Source organism: Copidosoma floridanum, unplaced genomic scaffold (genome assembly GCF_036245765.1).
Source record: "Copidosoma floridanum isolate Cflo_tuat_1 unplaced genomic scaffold, Cflo_Japanese_pri ptg000020l, whole genome shotgun sequence".
Classification (NCBI taxonomy): Eukaryota; Metazoa; Arthropoda; class Insecta; order Hymenoptera; family Encyrtidae; genus Copidosoma; species Copidosoma floridanum.
The window spans coordinates 3,902,389-3,925,389 of NW_028321897.1; the positions used below are offsets into that span (position 1 = coordinate 3,902,389).

The 23,001-nt window shown below is 31.2% G+C and overlaps 2 protein-coding genes and 2 long non-coding RNA genes across 4 annotated transcripts; all 4 read right to left on the reverse strand.

Moving 5' to 3' along the window:
- Nucleotides 1-1,152: 1,152 nt before the first annotated feature.
- LOC106642166 (vascular endothelial growth factor receptor 1-like) lies at nt 1,153-6,449 on the reverse strand. The gene is made up of 8 exons (XM_089594015.1): nt 6,419-6,449; nt 6,015-6,298; nt 3,391-3,541; nt 3,085-3,309; nt 2,871-3,009; nt 1,969-2,239; nt 1,541-1,872; nt 1,153-1,465 (listed from the first exon to the last, which is right to left on the reverse strand). The coding sequence occupies exons 1-8, from the start codon at nt 6,447-6,449 to the stop codon at nt 1,153-1,155; spliced, it is 1,746 nt and encodes a 581-aa protein (XP_089450141.1).
- A 20-nt stretch (nt 6,450-6,469) lies between these two features.
- On the reverse strand, nt 6,470-7,480 carry LOC149374324 (uncharacterized). The gene is made up of 3 exons (XR_016293140.1): nt 7,370-7,480; nt 6,655-6,804; nt 6,470-6,566 (listed from the first exon to the last, which is right to left on the reverse strand). It is a non-coding gene; the product is annotated as an uncharacterized LOC149374324 (long non-coding RNA).
- Nucleotides 7,481-7,605: 125 nt separating this feature from the next.
- Nucleotides 7,606-10,751, reverse strand: LOC149374325 (uncharacterized). Its single transcript, XM_089594017.1, has 4 exons — nt 10,727-10,751; nt 10,521-10,638; nt 10,255-10,433; nt 7,606-7,796 (listed from the first exon to the last, which is right to left on the reverse strand). Exons 3-4 carry the CDS (start codon nt 10,388-10,390, stop codon nt 7,606-7,608), a joined length of 327 nt encoding a protein of 108 aa, XP_089450143.1. The 5' UTR covers nt 10,391-10,433; nt 10,521-10,638; nt 10,727-10,751.
- Nucleotides 10,752-11,398: 647 nt separating this feature from the next.
- On the reverse strand, nt 11,399-12,033 carry LOC149374326 (uncharacterized). The gene is made up of 3 exons (XR_016293139.1): nt 11,901-12,033; nt 11,621-11,804; nt 11,399-11,514 (listed from the first exon to the last, which is right to left on the reverse strand). It is a non-coding gene; the product is annotated as an uncharacterized LOC149374326 (long non-coding RNA).
- Between the last annotated feature and the right edge of the window lie 10,968 nt (nt 12,034-23,001).

A 23,001-nucleotide genomic window follows, 5' to 3' on the forward strand; every position in this document is an offset into this window, starting at 1 on the left:
CCGAAAAGTAGTTTAAAAAGTTCTTCGTCTTACAGTTACTTTATACATTTGGTGATTATTCTTGAATCTATAATAATATCTTTTGGACCATCCACATTTGAAATTGGCCCATGCATGCAAAAATAATATGACAGGCAATAAACCTTTATTCCGGGTGGTTTGATAAATAATGTTTACTGACTCAGAAACTAAAAATACTATTGCAAACAATATATGATGTAAATTTAAATAATCTTAAGATGGAAAGTTTTTTTTTTCTTACAATTGAATTGAACTGAAAGGAAGTTACATATCAAAACGATGAATTGTGCGTTAGAAGAAATTGACATGCGTTATCATGACATGCATGATAAAAACAGTTTTTTTCATCTAAAGAGAGCTGTCTGCAATTAACGATAAAAGGATCAAGTCAAGTCATTAATGTTAATGAATCGTCAAAATATGACTCTTTACATTTACTCTTTATTTTTTGACGTGATGCTGATGGTCAGCTACAAAAGGTGTCCAAAAAATTGAGTTGATCTTTTAAACGTCTTGATGGTGCTCTTGCAGTTTGGTGTTACATCGGACCGAAAGATCATCTGTTTTTCAACACACAAATAAATGCACCTTATTTTTGAGTATTTTTTTTTCCATAACATATACAAACGTTAAAAAGAGAAGTAATCCAATTTACCATGTCTCTCATATCAAATGTCATTGGTAAAAAGGTAAATATTATCATAGCTATTGCTCATACACGTAATGTTCAGGTTGCAAGTCTCTATTTCATAAAAAAATTAAGGAGATTTTTATACGTAACCGTGCATTAGCGAGAACTTTTTAGCACGAATATTTGTACTCAAATTTTTGAGTTCACATATTTATATCCATGCATTTTTCCTTATGTCATTCAACTTCGAAGCAAGAGAATAAGAACACTTATTTCGTACTAAAATACATGTTTATCCTAAAATAGCATTTTTTTCTTTCTACTTCAGAGAATAAAAATACCCGGCAGAGTCGAAAATTCACTTTTTGTCTCAGTAGTACAATATACAATAAAATTTGAACGTCATTGCAACTACGTAAATCTAGCTTATTTAGCTTGAAATTATCGTTTACTTCTTCTGTATTAACACAGTTGCTTTTAATATTCAAGTCATAAATTTGTTAAAAGTTCTTATTTGTTACAGTGACGCTATTAAGCACGTTTATGTAGGATGGATTTTTGATTAGAGGCAATGTGTTTACGTAGTTTTGCCGTATGAGCGGAATTGTGGTGTAATCTGGTAATAATGATGTGCCTGAGTTATCTTTTGTTTTAAACTGGCCTTCCCTGTTAAAATTTTCATATTCATGATAGAGTCTTTGAAAATAAGTTTTGATATCATTCTGTAACATCTTTCCGATGCTTTCGATCAGCATTGTAAAAGATGGTCTTGACATCGGCTCTTCCTCCCAGCAATGTAGCATTATATCGTAACTAAAAAAAAAAAAAATGGGCAATGTAGGGTAATAGTTTTAAAGAAATTGACTTTTTACGAAAAGTTTCATTTACATGTCTCTGGTAGCATAATTGGGCTGCCCTAATCTGTACCCCTTGATTAATTTCTTAAACATCTCCTCAAACTCTATATCTGAATAAGGTACGTCTGCGAGGGTGAAAAGTTCCCATAGAACTACACCAAATGACCACACATCCGACATAGTTGAAAATACCCCGTCTCTGATGGACTCAATGGCCATCCACTTTACAGGAAACTTTCCAACGCATTGCTTTTTGTAGTTTTCGTCTTTGTACAATGTCTTGGCTAAACCAAAGTCACAGATCTTGATAATGTTATTTTCCCCTAATAGTATATTTCTCGCAGCCAAGTCACAATGCAGTACCTGTGAAAAAATAAAGTGGTATGTAATTAAAAATTGTTAATATGGAATGAAGAGTTAGCTTACCGCATTAAAAATAATATACAGATAGCTGCTCACCTTTTTTTTTGAAAGATATTCCATGCCGTTTGCCACCTGATAAGTCCATAACAAAAGATCTCCAGTGTAGATAAACGAAAAATTGTTATCTGCATAGTCCCTTTTGTAATTAGAACGCCAGTCTGGCTGAATATCATCATTGATAAAATTATCACCGGATTTCATTGGGCCAACGAATGTCTGATCCTTTGTACAATAAATACTGGACTCATTATTTGGAAGTCTATTGCTCAAGACCAGACTACAATTGTCAGAAATCTTGAGTTCTGCCCTGTTTGCAAAAAAAATGAAAGTTGTGGATAGAAAGCTTACACTTCATATAAATAAAAATATTTTAATTAATTTTATTTGATTCACAATATTAAGACTTAATACTTTCTGTACAAGTTCTGTGGCTTTACTTAAGAACAGTTTTTCGATAAATATTTAAATTTACGAATGTGTACATCAAACAGAACTAAGATCGGACTTAAAGTGTAGATTGAAGGTACTTTAGAAAACTATTAAGATATATTTTAATTCAGGCGCTAAGCAACTTGAAACTAATGATCCTACGATTTATTTATTTGAAAAAATATGCTATTGATGATCACGTTTTTTGCGTTACTCTGCTCTACATGCAAATTATTAATCACACTCAGACCTGTCTTTCATGGCTGTCTATGATAATTAACAACGCGCAGGAAATTTTTTTTTTCACTTTTTCAACTATCTAATATCTGACGTTTATAAGCGTTATCATAATTTTACATTTTTTTATCATTAAAACTAACGTGAGCATTAACGCATCTTGTATTTTATCACTATAAACGAAATATGAATCGACGTATTCTTAAGTATCTCTATTTGATGTACCATACTTGGAAAATTAAAAAAAAAAGTTTGTACAGTAAAATTATTACCTCTTTAATCGTTTTCCAATAGAATGGTCGATTTTACCTGTAGTTGGTTCAATTTGATTAATAAAATGTTTTCGATGACACAAGAGGTAACTTTCTAGGTTTCCAAATCTACAAAGCTCAATAATTACTAAAAGTTCACCTAAAATATTCATAAAATTTGTGTAAGACATTTTATTTCACGATTTATTATTTAGAGTCTTACGTAAATTCATACGTTTGGCTATATTCTTAGTACAAGCGCCTAGAAGACTTATGATATTCAAGTGTGGTCCCAAATAATTCATAATTTTCAGCTCTCTTACCAAAGCACTAAGAGACATTAGATCTGCATTTCTGTGAACTGTTTTTACAGCTACAATTGTAGTAGACTTTTTAGAAAGTAATTCATAGGCTACAGCCTTAAACACAACTCCAAATTCTCCACTTCCTAATTGTTCGTCTTGAGGGTGAAGAAAAAAATGTTCAATTTTTATATTGATAAAGGTAGACTTTCTTTAAAAACGTATTTGTATTCTTTTACCTAATTTTATATTTTCTCTGGGAAATTCAAATCTTTTATCATATGGAAGGAGTTCTACTTGGTCGTCCACTGTCAGTTCTAGATTCATTAAATTAAGTGCTCCTTCCTCAAACTGGGTGAGACTTATTTCTAATAGACGTTTTTCTTTCAACTTGAAAAGATTATTTCGTTACAAATGTAGTTTTTTTTTATGATTAAGTTTTTTGTTTTAACGTTTAAGTATTTTCATTGTGATTTCATATTTTTATTTACCTTTATAAGTTGTACTTTTAAGTAAAAATAAACTAAAAGACACGTAAGAATTGTGACTAACCACACTACTATTCCAATCCAATAATTTGGTCTTAGATTTCCTACAAAAAAAAATTACTTTTTTTAATAGAAATACTTTTTTCTTTTTTCATTATTTATTTCAAAATTCTGATAACATGTAGCCCAGAAAATAAAAGTTAGCTATGCAAACTTCTTTCGGGGTATTTAAACTAAGAACCTTTAGCTCTTTCAGTTTAACGAATTCTACAAATTATGTCATAAAAAAGCGTTGATATAAAAGGAAAAACAAGTTGTCACAAGGCAATTATAAGCACGAACCATTTTGCCATCAATGGCACTTTCAGTCAATGGCTTCGCCTTTATTGGCGGTAATTATTTAAAAATAAAGGTTTCTGTAAAAACTTAATTTTTTATTGCAATGTATTTTCAAAATACTATCATTTTAATCAACATGCAATTTGTTTACATCTAAGAATTTTTGCCTGATTTTGGCTTGAGGAAGCGCAACCTCTGCATTGGCTCGGAGCAAATACGCTTATTAACATCTACATCCTTTTATAATAATTCGAATCATACTGCCTTGATTTCAGAAAACAATTGTTAAACTCCTTTCTTATACAAGAAATCCAAATATTCTTTCAGATTAAAAGCTTTTTTTGTGTAAGCATGCGTCTGTCATACATCAAGACAGTCAATGATACTTGAAATGGTTCCCACGTAAAAAATTTTTAAGTTTGGCCAAACTTGCGCAAAAGTTCATGTGGTCAACGTTTGGCCAAACTTTGGCCAAGCTTGGGCAATGAGAAAATTTTAAACTTGGATTTTCCTTGGAATATTTTATTCGATATTTTTCGTTGTTGTAATATACTACTGTATTGTAGTGAAAAACTTACAGGTATAATTGTATAATATCAACTCATTTTTTGTTGATTAAGTTGTTATTAATTAACGTGTAACTATTCTTGAGAAAATCCTGAAATGTTGATTGAATTCATACAAATACACAAGAACTGACGCTCTCATGCAAATTTTTTCTTTTTATTTTTTATCCTAATACATTAAATCAAAGAAAATTGCATGATCTTTCAGACTTTTTACCATAAATTTTTTGTTAAGGAATAAAAAATAGCTTAAAAATCGATTATTGCTGATGTATTAATTTTCTAAAATTGATACAATACCAATACAATTCCAAACAAACAAATAGTATTAGATAGAATTTGGTCCAGAAAATCCTACGTTATCATTACTAGATGCGTCCGTTTATTAACACTATTGTACGCGCCTTGTTTCAGGAACGGCTACTTACACAAAACACACAGTTATAAATGAGATTTCAGCTTCAATTTGATGATCTTTAACCTTTTTTGTTGAAAAAATTCTCAAACTTAAAATAGAGATTGCAAAAAGAAATATTGAATCGAAGTGTCAATTTTGATTCTCTGTAAGTATACCAAAAAACGAAAAAAAATCCAAGCCTATTAAAATGTATCAATAGAATCTGAAAATAACTAATTGTATGTACATACTCTTCCTTATAACCCTCATAATTGATTTTTTCAAATTTGATCAACAGTTATTTTTTGTATATAAAGCTACAAAACTTTCTAAAATTAAAAATTTTTACCATAAAATACCTTTAAACAGTTACAAGATGCTAAATAATTGAAGCTGAAGAATTAACTTGAAATAAATAAATAATTCTTTTCAAATCAGCACAATAAAAAAAAAGTAAATAAAAAATTAAATGCATTTTACAGTGATGATAGACAATCAATGACATTTCCAGAGTATCCTAATTCAAAAAAATACTTTTATATCATGTTACCTCTGTAAGTCATTTTCCCGTTCCTACAAAGTTTTTTCTATGTGATGGCAATAAAATTTTCTAAGCGTAAAAACATTATTCTTTAGCTACTTTGAGCATGTTATTAATAATTTTGTGCAATAAACATTCGATGTTCTCGCCGCAAAGATAGATAACTTTTTTTTACACCAATAACCCTTGGACTCTTTATTCTTTCTTACCCAACAAAACATCAGATTCTAATATGCATCTATCAGATATATAACGTAAAAAAATTATTTAAATGCTAGAGTGACTGACTGCCTGGCATGACTTAAATTAACGATACTCAAGCAATTTTTTTTAAACTGATTAAAAAATCATGATTTTTATTAATGCTTAATAATTTATTTTTAAAAAATTTAAATTTTCTTACATGATTTTAATAATGTAACCAAATGTAAAACACACTGTACTTTTGTACTGTGCACTCGTTAAATTTTAATTTTCAATAATAAAAAGTAAATTAAAGTAATCACTCGCATTGCCATTTGTTACCTTTTACAAAAATCATTCGAGATTTTTCCACCATTCCAAAGTCATTTTTAGCAAGACACGAATAATTACCACCATCATTTTCTAAAAGATATCTAATGATTAATTTTTGATTACTGTCCTCAAAACCAAACTGTGATGACAATTTCAAAGGTACGTCGTTTTTGAACCAAGTAATGTTAGGGGTTGGATTTCCTCCAACGTGACATAATAAAATCAAAGGATTCTGAAAATCTCTTGCTAGCACAGTTTTTTCCGTATCATTGATATTGAAATGGTTGAAGTAAGGTGGAACTGTACAAAAAATATAATCACAAATGAAGTAAAATTAATAAAGATGTATAAAAACAAGTTGCAGCGTCACATATTCTAGATGCAATTATATTATTACCGTTGATATCAAGGAAGTATAACTTTGTATGTATTTTTTGACGATTATATCCATAATATCTTTTTGTTGCTTTGCAATAATAGTTTCTTCTATCCGACTCACTAACGTTGTTGATTGAAAGAATAGCTTGGTGAGTAAATTCAGTTGTTCTTGACGTAACAAGTATTCTTCCTATAAATCCATTAAAAAATATGTAAAATTAATGTAATTTTACTAAAAAAAGTTAACCATTAAATTTGAAACTGAATCTAGAACTAACCAGAATTTACGACCACCTGTTCATTATCATCATACCATATGACCTTTGAGAATTCTCGGGTTACAGCAGCACATATTAAAGAAATATTGTCACCTATTTTAAATCTTCTATTTGGTTCAATTATTCCTAGAGATGCGTTCGACACCCCATCTAAAGAAGAAAAACAAGAATAATTATACTATGCAACAACAAATACAAATTATGAAAAAAACAATAGTATACGACACAAGGAACCAGAGTACAACATTCTCTTCCGCGTGTAATAGTATATTACACACCAAGGGAGCAAAGTACGACATTCCCTCCCGAGCCGAAGGTGATGGTGGCAAACACCCGGGAGATGATGCCGTACTTTGTCCTTGAGGCCCGTATACGATTTTTTCTCTTCCTCCGCTGAAAATATGACGTTTTTCTCTGATTTAAGGGAGAAAAGTGCAACATAACATCTCAGGTAAAAATCGCATTAACTGCTTATTAGGGAAAGTATTTTGGCATCCTCTGCGAGTAAACTGCCTCCCGAGCCATAGGCGAGGGTGGCAACCACGCAGAGGATGGCACAATACTTTTCCTATGAGCAGTACATTCGATTTCTTATCTGGGAGGAATAGGGCTCTTTAAACCCTAAAGTCAGGGAAGAAAAGTTGTCTTTCGTCGGGGTATGACAAAAAAATGTTTTAAAAATCAAAGTTAAATACTATTATTTATATGTGTATACCCGTAATGTAAATTTTCTTTGCTACGGAAGTGCATCCATAACTGTTGCAAGCTGTGCACCTTAATAAAATAGATCTTACTGGCCGTTCTAGTTCTACTGTTGATATTTGTATAGAACTGTTATTTTGCAAATACATATCTACTCCCTAGAATAATCAGGAAATTTTTATTAAGTAACGTTTCTTGTTGCATTTATATTTTTAATAATTTTCAATTTTCAGATTAACTAGTTATTTTCTAGTGAGACCAACAAACCTGTAATTTGTATATTTTCTCTATACTTCTTAATGGGTATTTTGGATAATTCGTGTAGGTCCAAGATATATTCGACTTAGGATTACGATTGACAAGGCAAACAAATGTGACAGTTTCATTGAAGCTGTAGTAAGATTTAAGATAGCTTTCGTCAAACACGACTGTTGGCTTACCTGCAATAAAATAGTTACTAATTTGGCGAGGACAGCAAACTTTAACAGAACACATTTGAAATTGCATGATTATTAAGGGAACCAATGAAAAATTTTGCATTTTCAGTGTTTTAGTCGTCCCAACTATGAACAAGTTTAGACTTTCTCACTCAAAGCATCACATTTACTTGATAAATTATTACTTGCTTAAAAAATAACCTGTGAGAATTTCACTTGAAACCAGCCAAACAATTACGTATGAATCAGTAGGTTTAAAGAATTAGTTGTGAGCTGAGGGATGCTCAGTTAATTTTCATTTTATAATATATTCATTAGAAATTAGGATTGTTCTTTGTACAAAGTTTTTTCATTATATAGATAAAACAATTAGAGAAGAAAAAAGAACCATGACAATTTTTTTCATTATACTCTCTACAAAATTTAGCCTGAGTTTAATCGTGAAACTTTGTTATATAACTGTTTAAAAACTACAAAATTCGATTTGCTGTAATTTAAGTATGTTTTTTCTTGTAATTTAGTGTCTTAATACTAATTTTTTGAAAGTTTTTATGTTTTATAAAATTCACGAAAACCCTCTGAAGTTAAGTTCATTTCATTAACAAAATGACACCTAACTATTAAAAATTTAACTACATAATTCTTTATTTAAAGTAAAGTTATTGATGCACTCTATTATTCATCATTTAAGAGTACGAAATGTAATTTTAAAAAATTTACTTTCTACAATTTGGCGTGATAACCTAGAGTGTGGGTATAAGGGAGTGTTGCTGAAGTGTCCGACAGTCACTGCTCGGTTTCGCCATTTTCGGAACTAACTGGGAAAATAACAAGCTGAGCATGGATGTGTATATGTATGCATGTGAATCTGTATTTCCTCCTCCATAACTACTTTCACCTTCGGGCCTACGGGGTTACGAAAAGGGCGTCTTTAGCCACACTCGTTTATACCTATACCTACTACAGACAACCGTGCTATCAGCGCTGCATTGGTGGCTCAAAATGCAACTATAACATGTTACAGTTGCATTGTTTTAAATTTTTCTGCGAGCTTCATGGTAATTGCAAAATATTTTGTATTTCGTACTGTCCATATGATAAATTGTTCACTTTGATTTATTCGTTCATTTGTTGTGCTAGTGCAATCAAAAAGGACGAATAACTTGAATTATTACGAAGCCCACCATAATTTTTAAAACAATAAGAATGTAACACGTTATAGTTACATTTAAAACCACCAGGGGAGCGCTGGTAGTTCAGTTCGGTTCAGTTGTCATGCCAAAGCCGAATAAGGTACTTGTTTCCCTAATACTTGTAATCTAAGTACGTTTTATTCAAGAATTGCTTATAACTGTTACATAAATGTAGCCTAAAGAGGCTAACATACTTATCCAGTGAAATTTTGCTGAATGAAAACTAAAAAGACAATAATACTTTTTTGTGTTTCTTTTATTTTCTCTTTCACTCTCGATGGATAACTGATTCCTTACTCTTCTTTACGGTTACTTATTTATTCAATATTATAAATTTGTAGTCACTCATGATTAAAAATATTATATGCACTCTTGTTATTCTACTCATATTTGGACTAATGGAATAGACAAACCTAATTACAATCTTTGTCGAAGCATCTATACGTCAATAATAAAAATTAAAAAAGCTTACTACTTTGGTATTTATATTTATGTCTGGCTAAGAATGACTTTAAAGTATATAGACATTTGCAACTTATATAAATTCTCAAGTCTAAAATTAAATTTTAATGCACCTTTTTTAGTGTAGTGTTGTATTTCCATGTCTTGGAAGGTTATGTACAAAGTTGTTGCAAACAAAGCAAAAAACTGTCTAACTGATAGAATTTTTTTATGGGAAACAAAATTATTCTGCCTATTTATCTATATCGGCATATTTTTTAATAAGTACCACATAACCTACTACTTTTTAAGTACAAATTTATTCAGAATTTCAAAAGTTTCCTAAAATGTTTTTTTGTTACTGACATAAATTTTAGAGGAATATAGTTCTTCATAAGAGGTTACGTTAACGAATTAATCTTTCATAACATCTTCCCTGGATTGACCATAAACTATTTTATAAGTCCTAAAATTAAAAAAAAAAGTAATTGTATTTAATTTCTTGGTGATCGGGGCTTGGGTTGTGGTAAAAGGAGTACTGTAACAAAAATGTGGACGCGTAATCTTTCATCTTTTTAAATTCAAAACTGGAACGATAGTATAAGTATTATTTAGTTGTAATGAGTCTGGAGTTAAAATGCAAATCTTGACACTACTTTCAATATGCAGGGTAACGCTCTTAGCACTTGACTGAGTTGGAATACAGTTCTAATAATTTTAAGAAGAAATCATTAAAAATAAAGAACTTTCAAATTTTTTAAAGTTTGGAGTTTTGCACAGCTTAAAATATGTTTTAAATTAAATAGAAGAAAACAGCTTTCACGTACCATAAACTTCAAGATAGAACGTTGTCTCTCTTACAACTTCACCATATGTGGCCCTAAGCGTAAAAGTTCCCGGGTCACTTTTAGAGACTTTCAATTTAGTAAGTTGGCTCACCGATTCGTTATGAAACATTCTCATGCCTCTATAATAGGGTAGAATCTTATATCCTCGTGGGTGAATCCTGAAATGTAAAACACTTTTTAGTAATACTTAAAAACATAAATTAAATTTTATGTACTAATGTAATAGAAAGAGCTAGATACATTACCACTCAAAAGTTGGTGTGGGGCATGCATCAACAAGAGCCAAGAAAGTCACTGATTCACCATCCTCAGAAAATGTAATTGGATTGTAAGACGTTAAATTTATGAACGGTTTGTTAGTTTCTATAAATACAATAGTATCTAAATGTACGGAATTCAATTGTTGTTTTGGAGCGACAAAAATAATATAGCAAATGTATCAGAAACTTACGAAATAGGCAAACGTTAATATTAAAACTCTTAGTTTCTTGGAATGAAGATCTCAATTTACAAGTGTAACTACCTTTGTCTTCGTCTGTAACATTGTTTATATTAAGCTCAGACGTTATGAGATTCACTAAACCAAATTCTTCGTCTTTTTTTTCTTGAACGATGTTTAAAATTGTTCTAGAAGTCTTATTAACATAGGCACTTTATTATTGGGGCATCGTGTTAAATATAATAAATGTAAAATAGTATGAAAAATTAAAAAAAAAAAAAAAAAACAACGTTAAGATTTACCACATTACTCGGAGTCTCCCAGGAGATGGTAAAAAGGGCTTCTCTTCTTATTTGAACTGTACATGTTAGATTCAGTCTCGAACCTGTTGAGACAACTTTTTCACCGTCTATTCCTAAAATACTCATACATGGAGAAAATGCAGATCTCTGAGCTTTTATTTTGATCGCACGTGAAAAGCTATTATTTTCAACTGTACAAGTATAAACACCCTCTGTATCCCAATCAGCTTCTTTAATTACATAACCAACTTTAGAATCAAAAGTTATCTTTTCATTAGTTGTCAGTACCTAAAATGTTAGAGAATGTGTAGATAGTATGAAATTTTTTTTTAACGTGTGTCTAGTTTAGTATATGTTGTGTTACTTTTTCATTTTTCTTCAGAGTTACTTCAAGTTCAAGTGATGTCGTCTGACATGGTAAGATAAGGTGCTTATAACATCCAGAAGCCAGTAAATAATGACCGTTTTCATGCGTATGTACAAATGAGCTTTTAGTGGCTGCAAATAAAAATGTACATTTTAGAATAAATTTCTTTAACAGTATCTTCTAAGTTGTTAAATATGGTTTGTAAATAGTAAGAGCTGAAGTGCGAGATATTCTTACATTTTACATAAACGTACACCCAACTGACACTTAAGTCACTGTAGTTTTTGTACGTCAAACTTGTTATTTGTTTGCTTTCATTAGCACAACCATACCAGCCAGTATCTCCAAAAACTGTTGATAATCTTATGAATGTCTTGTGGGTGCTTCTAACTTCCGGTGTTATATCGGGCTGAGAAGTCGTCTTTTGTTTCAAAGCAAACATGTGTGATAATCATTTTTTACAAGTTTTTTTTTTTACAACCAATTATCTATAAAGTTGAAAAGTTATTTAACTTACTCTACCCAGTGTATCACTGGTGGGAAAATAGAAATTAATGTAATCATTGCTTATGCACGTAATATTCAGAGTTTCTCCTTCATTTATTTCTAATTCGGTCACGTTTGGATATAGTTGAGGCTTAAATCCATGGCAACCTACAAATTTGGTAAAGTATGGAATAAGAAATAAAAAAATAGTCCTAGATTAAGAAGACTGTAAGATATTTGTAGCACTGAGCTGACTGAGACAATGGGATTATTAAACTCTAATGCATAGTGAGATTCTGGCTGTAAGTCTTCCCAGAGGGTTTTATTTTTCTACTATTAAAACTGTGTGCAACTAATTTGTACAGTGAATATCTCTTCTACAAAACTATCTTAAATTTTTAAGCCAAAAAAAATGTTCGAATTCAAGGAATATAAATTGAACCGAGTAAAATATTTATTTATAATAAATAGTGTGTATAAAACACTTTCTGCTTTGACAACGTTTCTGTCGGAGCGTTTTTTCCTCCAAATAAGTGATTGTTAATACTTTTTTAGTAATTAACATTCTTGTTATAATTAATAAATACACAAAAATTTACTAATAATACTATACACTCTAATGAAAAAAAAAAATTAACGTGTCGCAACATTGGAATGATTGTTTTGATTCACCCAAGAACAAAACTTCAATATTATCCACAGTTATACGAGTACTAGTAAATCAATACTCTTTTTACAAAATCTTAAAAGTTGCTATAATAGCAGTTGCAGCTTATCAGTTAATAAAAAATAAATAATACAATAAAAAATACATGTTCTGTTAGTTTTTTGTAATCACATCGTTACAAATATTCCGTACAAATACAAATGATATGAGTGTAAACTTTTTTCAATTAATTTAAAAAAATAATACTTATATAAATACTACCCACACTTTAGCATTAAAATAAAAAAAAATTGAATTTTTTTTGTAACTGATAATAAAAACAACACTGCATCATCCAACAAATTTTACCAACAAGAAATTAATATGCTAAAATATGTTAAAATTTTATTTAATAAAATTTAAAAAAAAAATCAAAGTATATTTGTACTCATCATCGGTTAGCCAATGTAATCAAGATAAGAAGCAAACAATAATATTTTTTCGTTAATGACTTTTTAAGTGTTAGCGTTTCTCGCACAATTAATTAATTATTTTCAAACAGGAAAATGCTATTAAACATAAAATGCATAAAAATAGTCTATCTACTAAATTACTAGCTTAACAAAAGATTTTTTTAATGGCACTAATAGCATATTTCTTTTTTATCGTTACATATACTTACTTGAAAAAATAAAGTGTATAAAAATGCACAGCTTTTTTATTCGGATTAAAAAAATTAATGGACAAGTTAAATTTTCATCGGATGCGACTCCCTTTCATTATAATTTTTGTTCCGTTTCAATGTAAGCCGATAAAAGTTTGCCAGAAAAGCTAGTATCCCACTCATCTACGTTATCCGATTGCCTTAAAATTTAAGGTATCTTCAAGATGTAGTATTATAGAGTTGGGGCACTGCTCTACATAGTAAAATTTCAGATTCAACTTATCTGGAATTGCATTAATTTTTCTATATTATCAATACAAATGAGTGCGCCCATACAACTTCTACTTGCGAAAAACTTCATTGATTTAATGAACAAACAAATTAAGTCTTTAGATGGTTATAATTCTAAATACGAAGTAAGGAAATTAAGGTAAACCACCACGTGGCCTTAAGCAGTAAACGGTCTACATTTTCTCAACAGAAATTGTAATAGTTCGATAATCTAGAAGTTATATATTTAAGAAAATTAGTAACCTTTTATTTAATCATTTAGTAATATTTATACTGTGTGTTTCAATTATTCACCTGCTGCGAGGTGAGCTGCAAAAATTAAGAGTTGGTAAAAAGACACGTTGTATTTAAAGATTTTTGCTATTGCACAACAAAAACTGCCATTAAAGAGCGCTTATTTAAAACTGCTTATAAAAAAGGGTTAAAAGTTAAATGAGAGTTGAACAGACAGTACTGACAATACAAAATATGAGAAAAAAATATCTTGGAGTTAGTGCTTTCTGCGACCAAAGCATCGATTTAATGACTGCGAAAACTATCAATTAAAAGTTTACTGCACTGAACTACCCTACATTAAAATGTGGAATTAGCCACTAGATACACCTTGGGTATACATTAATGCTTACTTTTTTTACAACTAGATATTCTTACATGTTTGATTTATCATTTACAGCATTGTTTTTCAAATTTAAAAAGTCTTAACAAATTTAACTTTCAAGAATATGAAATAAAAGAAACAAAAACTACGGTAAACTATTAAACCAAAAACCATAAATTATGTAGGCGTAGAAAGAGCAGATAAAAGGCAAGAAAAAGTCTGTACGTAAATATCAAAAATTTTTAAATTAACTTTTTGAATTAACAAATAAGCCAAATAAAACTAAAAATCGTAGCACTCGCTTTGTCAAAGATCTCATGCTGTAAGCCAGCACTTTCTCGACACCTATAGTTACGTTAGGCTATGTAGTCGTATAGCGAGAAAAATAGATCGTAGATCAAGACTAAAAAAGCCTGAATTGGACACCAGTGTAAACTTTAATTGTTGCAATAACAGTACAAAATTTAAGATTTATTTTAAAATTGAGTTATTTACACAAATTGAGAGTTAGTTAAGCATTAATCTCACTTTTATATTACGATATATACATTTTTATATATACATGCCTGAAACTGCAGCAAGAAAAATAATTAGTTTTGCACACTGGAAAAAAATCAGCGTATCCTTCTTATCTCCAGCTCTTGACATTGTCGTGTGCAAGGTGTGCCGAATCGTTAAAATAGTGGATTGATGCAGGTGATGTCTCAAAATTATACAACTTGTGGATGTATCGTTTTTTAAGTAGATCCTTTGTACTTCGTTGCAGTGGCCGAACGTAAAATGAGGAAACTTTACACGAAGTTAGTATAAATACTAGGAGATGACATCACCTTATCACTCGTTATGCACAGGTGTGCGTTTGTGATTTGTTGAACAGCAATTAAGCTAGTATTGTATCGTGCCTATAGGTTGAGAAAGAACTTTCGATTCCTTGATATAAACATGTCTTCATTATGATTTCATACGTCTTTGCAGTTATCCCTACTTTCCATTCTGTTGCTAAGCTGCACGTTTTGATAACTTTGAACCTAAATCATTATGTATTTAATGGCAGTAGTGATAAATTTCAAGTATTTTACTTTACATTCCATACTATTTAATTATTGGTTATAGCATAAATAATACTGATTTTTTTCGGGTAATTGTTTAACTTTCAATATTAAAAATTGACAATAAGCTCAAATGACTATTACCAGCATCTTGTAGATGTTCTTCTTGGGACTAAAAATAACTATTATAGTTGACTACCAGTGTAGCTTAGTAGAGATCGATTATTAGGGTGTAAGCTAACTGCGTTATCAAAAGTAAATTTTTTTCTTTATCAGGAAAAAGTTGTTCAATATAGCAATTGAACTTCTGAGAAAATTGACGCAAATGAAATATTTTAAAAATATTGTAAAGAGAATGTGTAATATAAAAAACATTGGTTTGAGGTTTACGAAGGCATTACTTGTCTCCTTTTTTTGGAATAAAAGCTTTTTTTTTTCGTTGAAAGCATAATGTTTATTGGAACCCAAAAATATTTTCCGTATGTTATGTCACTTGATAAATTTCTTTTGGGAGACAACAGTCTAACGTATGGAATAAGAAATTTTTAAATATCGGCCTCCTTCGTCGATATATTTTTTTTTTATTGATCAAGTTGTCAGTATGAATTCATTTTTTGTTGAATTGCATTCACATGATTCTTGTTTTTCTCAAGAAACTCATCTTAAATAGTCCATTTTCAATTTTTACTACAAAAGAATGATCAATAACAACTAAAATATATTTTTTCTGAGCATTTTTCCTTGCAGCTTATAAATCTATCAATGTGTAATGTTTTTTTTTTTTTTTTTTTTTTTTTTTTTCTATCGGGTTACCGCGACAGCCTATTGGCCCAGTCGCCGGGGCCACCCACTCACCACCTATGTGTGGGGGTGTATTGCCACATCCATTAAATCCTCTCTTTTTTATTGATACCATACAAATCATACCATGGGCACAGTGGAAGTATCTCCGGTGTAACACACCTTGTCAGTTAAGCTGACACTCTCTGCACCGGGGGGAAGTGCATCGGGTCAACTCACCACTGTGTAGCCTGGGTCCGAAGCATCGGATTCAGGCTAATTAGCATCCCCGGAGAAGCCCCACTATCAATGTGTAGTGTATTGCATACATACGCTTATAATCATCCGCATCTTTTTTCTGTTAATTTTTGTCGGACTGCCTGGATTTTAGAAGACAATTATTAAACTTCTTTCAGCTGAAAAAATTGAAACTATTCTTACATTAGACAATTTTTTCGTGTAAGTGTGTCCATCTGGCACACATCGAGACAGTTAATCATAGTTGACATCAAAATATTATAGTATCATTAACATGGACTGATTGCAATAGCTATGATGACAGTTAATTCAGTAACAATGTAACGAACGGTGAACATTGCCAATGAACAAGATTTAAAATTGTCATAATCATAAAAAAATAAGCTATAGCTTTCGTTATTGAGTTGACATCATCCATATAGCTATTGTTAAGACAATTCTAAGATATTGCTTATAATTATATACATATTATTATACAGAAACTCACACTCAGACCCTTTTTTCTTTAATTTTCTATCTTAGTACATTTAATAAAAGAAAATTCCATGATGCTTCAAACTTTTTACCATAAAATTTTTTTCATACCACGCGAACTAATACAAAAATAAATTAAGCATTACAGAAATATCGATTGTCAAAAACTGAAACAATCTAAGTACAGTTAACAAAAAAATGAAATCTAATTTCCTGTAGTAGTTATAGGTATACAAATAAACCAGTTGGAAGTGTCGCGGGCAACTCTCGGAAGATGTGAAAATATACTCGAAGCACAACAGATATTTTATGCATAAGTATTAGCTTATATTTTAATCTTGAAGAAAGTGCTATAGTAATATAAGTAGGACCGACTTGAAAGAGAATCGTTACTAATTATATACATTATAATTGGATGTTTAAGACAAAATAATCTTATGCTGTTGTATTGCAATATATTTTTAATCGCTGCTGTAGCTGTTATTTCACTCGATGATTTATCGCCATTGTTGTCATCCATGCTTAACACAATAATAACTATGTAGCAAATGTAATAAGCATGTGCAGAAATTGAAAAGTTGTACCTATTTGCTTTGGTAGCATCAACGCTAGCGCCACCATCGGGTAAAGGGGTTAACATAGGTGTCAGGATAAAAGTACAGAGCAAAAAATTTAGTAGTTAGTATATGCTTTACTTTGTACACACACTCGCCTTCTTTATACGGTCAGAATTTGTTGTGACTAATTCTATTACAATATTAAATTTATTAAAAGGACATTATTTTACTATGTCTACCTCATACTCGATTACGTTTCATCCCGGCACCTATGTTTGCCCTTCTAGCCGATGGTGGCGATAGCGCTGATATTATCGAAGCGAATATGAAGCACTATCAACAGTTATACTCGAACCTATACGTTGAGTGTTGACATTGTCGACTGCTGTACTGCATTACTCGCGAGCACGTATACACACACATACACATACTGTTGCTCTCTCTCTCTCTCTCTCTCTCTCTCTATTATTTCATGTATACTAAGCTGCTTGTAGCGAATATTATACAGTATCTTATTTTACTAATAGTTAAAGGAAAGTCGCTAAAACCGTTGTAATCGTTAACCATGAAAACTACTGAACCGATTTTGCCGAAATTTCGCAGACTAACTTACGATATTTCGGCTACCGATGACACTTTTTTAGCGTTGACAATCAAAATGAATCGGTTTGTACCCCGGATCGTCAAGATAACCAAGTGCCACGAAAAAATGGGCGTCTGGTAAGTCAGCGTCTCTGGCGGAACCCTAGGCGATGCGTCTAGCTAGGGTACGACCTGCTCTAACACTTCAGAGCTTTGTGGCCGTTCAACCATCCGGCCTGGGTGCTGTCCGAGAATTTTCTTCTTTAAATGTAAGCCAGGGAAGAGTACGGGCAGCCACAACGGCTGCCTTCTTAATGGTCATCCCGAGGGCATACCTATAAAGAAGTTCTCTAGGCCCACTTTCCTGACTAACAATGAGCGATGGTTATCTGAGGAACGATCTGAGGACGAGATTTTCTTTGGTTATCGGCGTACCTTCCTCCGTCACGGTCTCCATACACAAAGACTTCGAGGGTAAGAGTTTAGCCACCCGCAACCATCTCTCTACCATCAAGAATAATGATAAGGAATAGCTGGAAGTTTCTCCACTGGCCCTTTTCAGAGCCACTCTAAGTATTAACGTTCCCTACTTAACCATAAATCATATCGATTCTTTTAAGGGCCACCTAAATTTAAACTACCTTGCCAACAAATACATTTTTACTATCATTTCCGAAAACAGCTCGTCGATTAAGAAACTATGTAAAGCAAGCCATTATTTAACGTTTTTTTCCCTTTATAGCTGTGAGGTTCACCCAGCGCAGACCTTCGAGAGGATCGGTGATTCCTGATTGAATGCTTAGAGTCGAGAGGATAATATAAGGTCATCGGTCGCCAGGGTTTCCAGCCTTGCAGCGAACAACTGCGCTCATAACGACTGCCAGAAAATGACTGACTTGGTTTTATAGTGGCTGGCTTTAATTAGTCTTTTCGTCGACGAATCGTTCCCGGAAAATTGTTGTAAAAATGTCTTTGTTGGCAAGGTAGTTTAAACTTAGGTGGCCCTTGAAAGAACCTCTGAGATTGATGGTTGAGAAGGAAACGGAAATACTTATAATGGCCCTGAAAAGGGTCAGGGGTGAAACTTTCAGCCATTCTTTATTATTATTATTCTTGATGATAAAGAGCTGGCTGCGGGTAGCTTGACTCTTACCCTCGAAGTCTCTGTGAATGGAGACCGTACAGGAGGGAGGTACGCCACTAACCAAAAAATATCTCGTCTTTGAGCCGTTCCCCAGATAACCAACCGCTTAACGTTAGTCAGGAAAGTAGGCCTAGAGAATACCTTCTCTGTGAGTATACCGTTGGAACGACCACTAAGAAGGAAGCCGTTGTGGCTAACCGTGCTCCTCAGGGCTGTTTTCCCTGGCTTATGTTTGTAGTAAAAAATTCTCTGACGGCACCAGGCGAGATGGTGGAATGGCCTCATAACTCTGAAGTGTAGGAGCAGGTTGTGCTCTGGCTAGACACGTCTCCTGGTATTCTGCCGGAGACGTTATCGGTTAGAATAATTTTTTATAGGTGGCACTCGTCAATCCTGAAGGTTCAGGGTGGAAGTAAACCCAGATCACTTGCACATTGGAGAAGAGTATCGTTGATAACTGGAATACCCAGCTGCACGGCTATCATACGCGTTCTCGATAACATTCAATGATCCGCCGGTAGGAGACTGCAGAAATTTTCGAGACGCTCCAGCGTATTATTAACACACTTATTGAATAATGTTGCAGGTAGCTTCGATTTTATGTCGACGCCACCTAGTGGATCCTACTGAACTAAAGTGAAAAGCTGACGTATTTTTGCAAAACTTTGAGCTTATCATTGCTACTGTTATTAAATTTTTATAAATGAAAACTGTACTAAAACCATCTAGGAAGTATTAAGAATCAATATGCAAAACTTCAGCAAAATCGCTTCAGTAGTTTTTGCGGTTAGCGATTACAACGGTTTTAGCGACTTTGCTTTATATATTAGAAATATAGATGGATTAAAAAACAAACAGATTTAGATTCATAAGGTGGAAGCTAAAGTTTTTGTAGCACTGAGCATCCTGAAATAGTAAAATTGATTAGAATAGTGCCAACTGAGATTGAGCCATACTCCTTTACCACAGATTTGTATTTTTCTAACGTAACAAACAAGTAGCTATTTATAAATTGTCTATTTTATCAGAAAATTTAATTCTCAATCTTAAAAATGTATGTCACGGTTATTGTTGAATATCTAAAAAATGAATTATATAAACTTGAATAAAAAAAACCAAAAAAATTTATCGTAAACGTTGGAACCATGCCACTGTCTTGTACAGTTTATGATTCTTACAAAATAACCTGAAAGTTTCGAGCAGAAAAAACTGTTCTGAATAGCCAAAAAATTTTTTGATGATACTAATAATAATAATTTTAAAAACATGTGAACTAAAAGAATTATATCCACGCTATATATAATTGGCACTCTACTACGAAATTTTTTATCTTCACAACTTCTTCGTATAAATTAGAAAAACTTATTTTTTAAGGGCTAGAATTTCATTTAAAAAAGAAATTTTTTTATCTAACTATTATTACACATCATTCGTCAGGTAATTGAATCAATTTAAGCCGTAAAATTAATGATTTTCTTTGTTGATAACACTTCAAGTATAAACAATGTATGAAAAATTTGTACCATAACAATATACTGCAATAGTAGAAAAAAAAAAAAAATTAACTCACATCAACTATATAACTACAATGTTACCTATTATTTAAAGACTACGAGTGAAATACTTTTCTAACAGTATTTTAGTGGTTATTATCATATTAGTATTAATATGTGACTTAATCTAAATCGAATGATAAAAAAAATTTTTTTTTTGGTTTCTATTACAATTTTTATAAACGTTACGCGGAAATACAAATAAGTTATACACATGTCAAAAAGTAAAAAATGTCAAAGTATGATGAAAGCCTTGGAGTTTAAATTAAATAAGAAAATTTTTTTTTTAAATCGACGATAAGAATAAAACGACATCATCTGATTAATCTTACGTACAAAAAAAGTATATTACTTACCGTACATTGTACCTAAGTATGAGTCATGGTTTCTTTATTTTTTAATAGGTTGGTTGAGGAAGCATGCTAAATATGATTAATTTTCTCCGATTTAATACAAATTTTGTTCATTCGATTGTTTACTTTCTTATTTTCCTTATTTTCTTTGTGCATTAAAAAATTGACTTTAAATTGTTAAAGTGATGATCGGTCGATTTGTTTTGTTCAAAACTCTTACTCTGCTAATGCTACCATGACAACAGAAAGACAAATCGAGCGATGAATCGATAAATCATCACTTCTGTTCTGGCAGCAGCAACGTTTGATTTACTATTTTCATGGCTTAGATTGCTCTCATTCCAATTCAATTACTGTTATCATCAGTATTTACAAAGTAAGAATAATTGTATTTTTTTTATCTGTACGTAAAGCAGATTTTGTAATTTAATTATTTAAAGTATAGAGTTCACTGTTTAAATTTAGGAAAAATTACTTGGTCTCTCGACCTATATACCCAGCGGTAAAAATCACTCACCTATTGTACAAATTTTGAATATAGTAAACCAAATTTTATACTTTTATAATAGTTGGAACTTCACATTTTACTAATTAGATACTAAAATTTTGTTTAAATTTTCTTTGATGATTATGACAACTATTTATTTAAAACAGTTATTAACAAGTAATGTATTATTGGCTCTATGTATACCGACGTTTATGAGCTTCCCAACTTCGTTACAACTTCGTATTTTGTATACAAAATTGTCGTAGACGATACTTGAATTTTTGTAGAAAACTAAAAAAACTCTCACAACGTGCAGACATTGTCAGTCAGTCGATATGATCGAGATAATCGGTAGACTTTGTGATTATTATTTGTTGATGGTACGTACGTACAAACCGAGTTTTAAATAGTATTGTCAAAATAATACTCTTAAAAGCATTGTTTTAGTAGTAATAAAAAAAAAAAAAATGAGATCTGCATACTGTATTAAAATATAAGACGAAACAAGACACCTACCTTACTTTTGTTTCTTGTGAGGCCCTACCAATTAAGAGATTGTACCTAATAGTTATTAGAACATGTGGACTAAAAGTATTATATCCACGCTGTTTGTAATTGGCACTCTACTACGAAATTTTGTATCTTTACATCTTCTTCATATAAATTAGAAAAACTCATTATTAATGTGCTAGAATGTAGTTTTAAAAAGGAATTTTTTAATCTCACTATTTTTACACATCATTCATCAGGTAATCGAATCAATTTAAGCAGTAAAATTAATGATGTTCTGTGTTGATAACACTTTAAGCATGAACATTTGTAGTATGATTTGATTAGATTTGATAGGATTATTTTTAAATGGAAAAAAGCAATTAAATAAAAAACGTTTTCAAAATAGTACATTAACTTAATTACAAGCTTAAAAACAAGTTTTTTTGAATTATTGCATTAGTTAGAAAAAAATTCTGTATAGTTGATAAGTACATTTAATTAAATTGCAAAACTTTTTTAATTGAAATAATCAATTAATGGAGTAGATAAACTGTCATCTACTATGAGTCCCCTTAGTTGTAATTTTTTCCCTGTTTCAATGTAAGCCGATAAAAATTTGCCAGAAATGCTAGTATCCAGCCAATCAACGTCATCAAATTGCTCAAATATTTAAGGTAGCTTCAGGTTGTTGTGAAATTTAAAGTTGGGGCCTTACTCTGTATCTATATATAGTGAAATTTTAGATTTAACTTATTTGGAATTGAATTATTTTTTTATATCATCAACAATTGCACTGATGTAACTTATACTTTCAAAAAACTGTATCACTTTGATAAACAAATATGTATTAAAAATTGTTAAAAATCCAAAATTCATTTGTAACATACTGATTTATCATCCATAGTAAATGTCAATTTAAAATTTTAGCTTCAAATATTGAATACGGACGAATTTAGGAAATCATATTGGATCCCAGGTAGCTTCAAGCCGTAATAGATTTACACTTTCTTACTAGTCGTTAAACTAATTCGATGACGTAGAATCTATAAGACTTTTTTCTGTAATAAAATTCGACAAGTTTTTATTTATCTACTTAGTAGTTATAATCCATGTTTCAAAACTTAACCAGCTTAGAAATGAGCTGCAAAAATCAACAGCAGGTAAAAAATAGTAACCTAATATTTTAAGATTCTTGCAATCGACT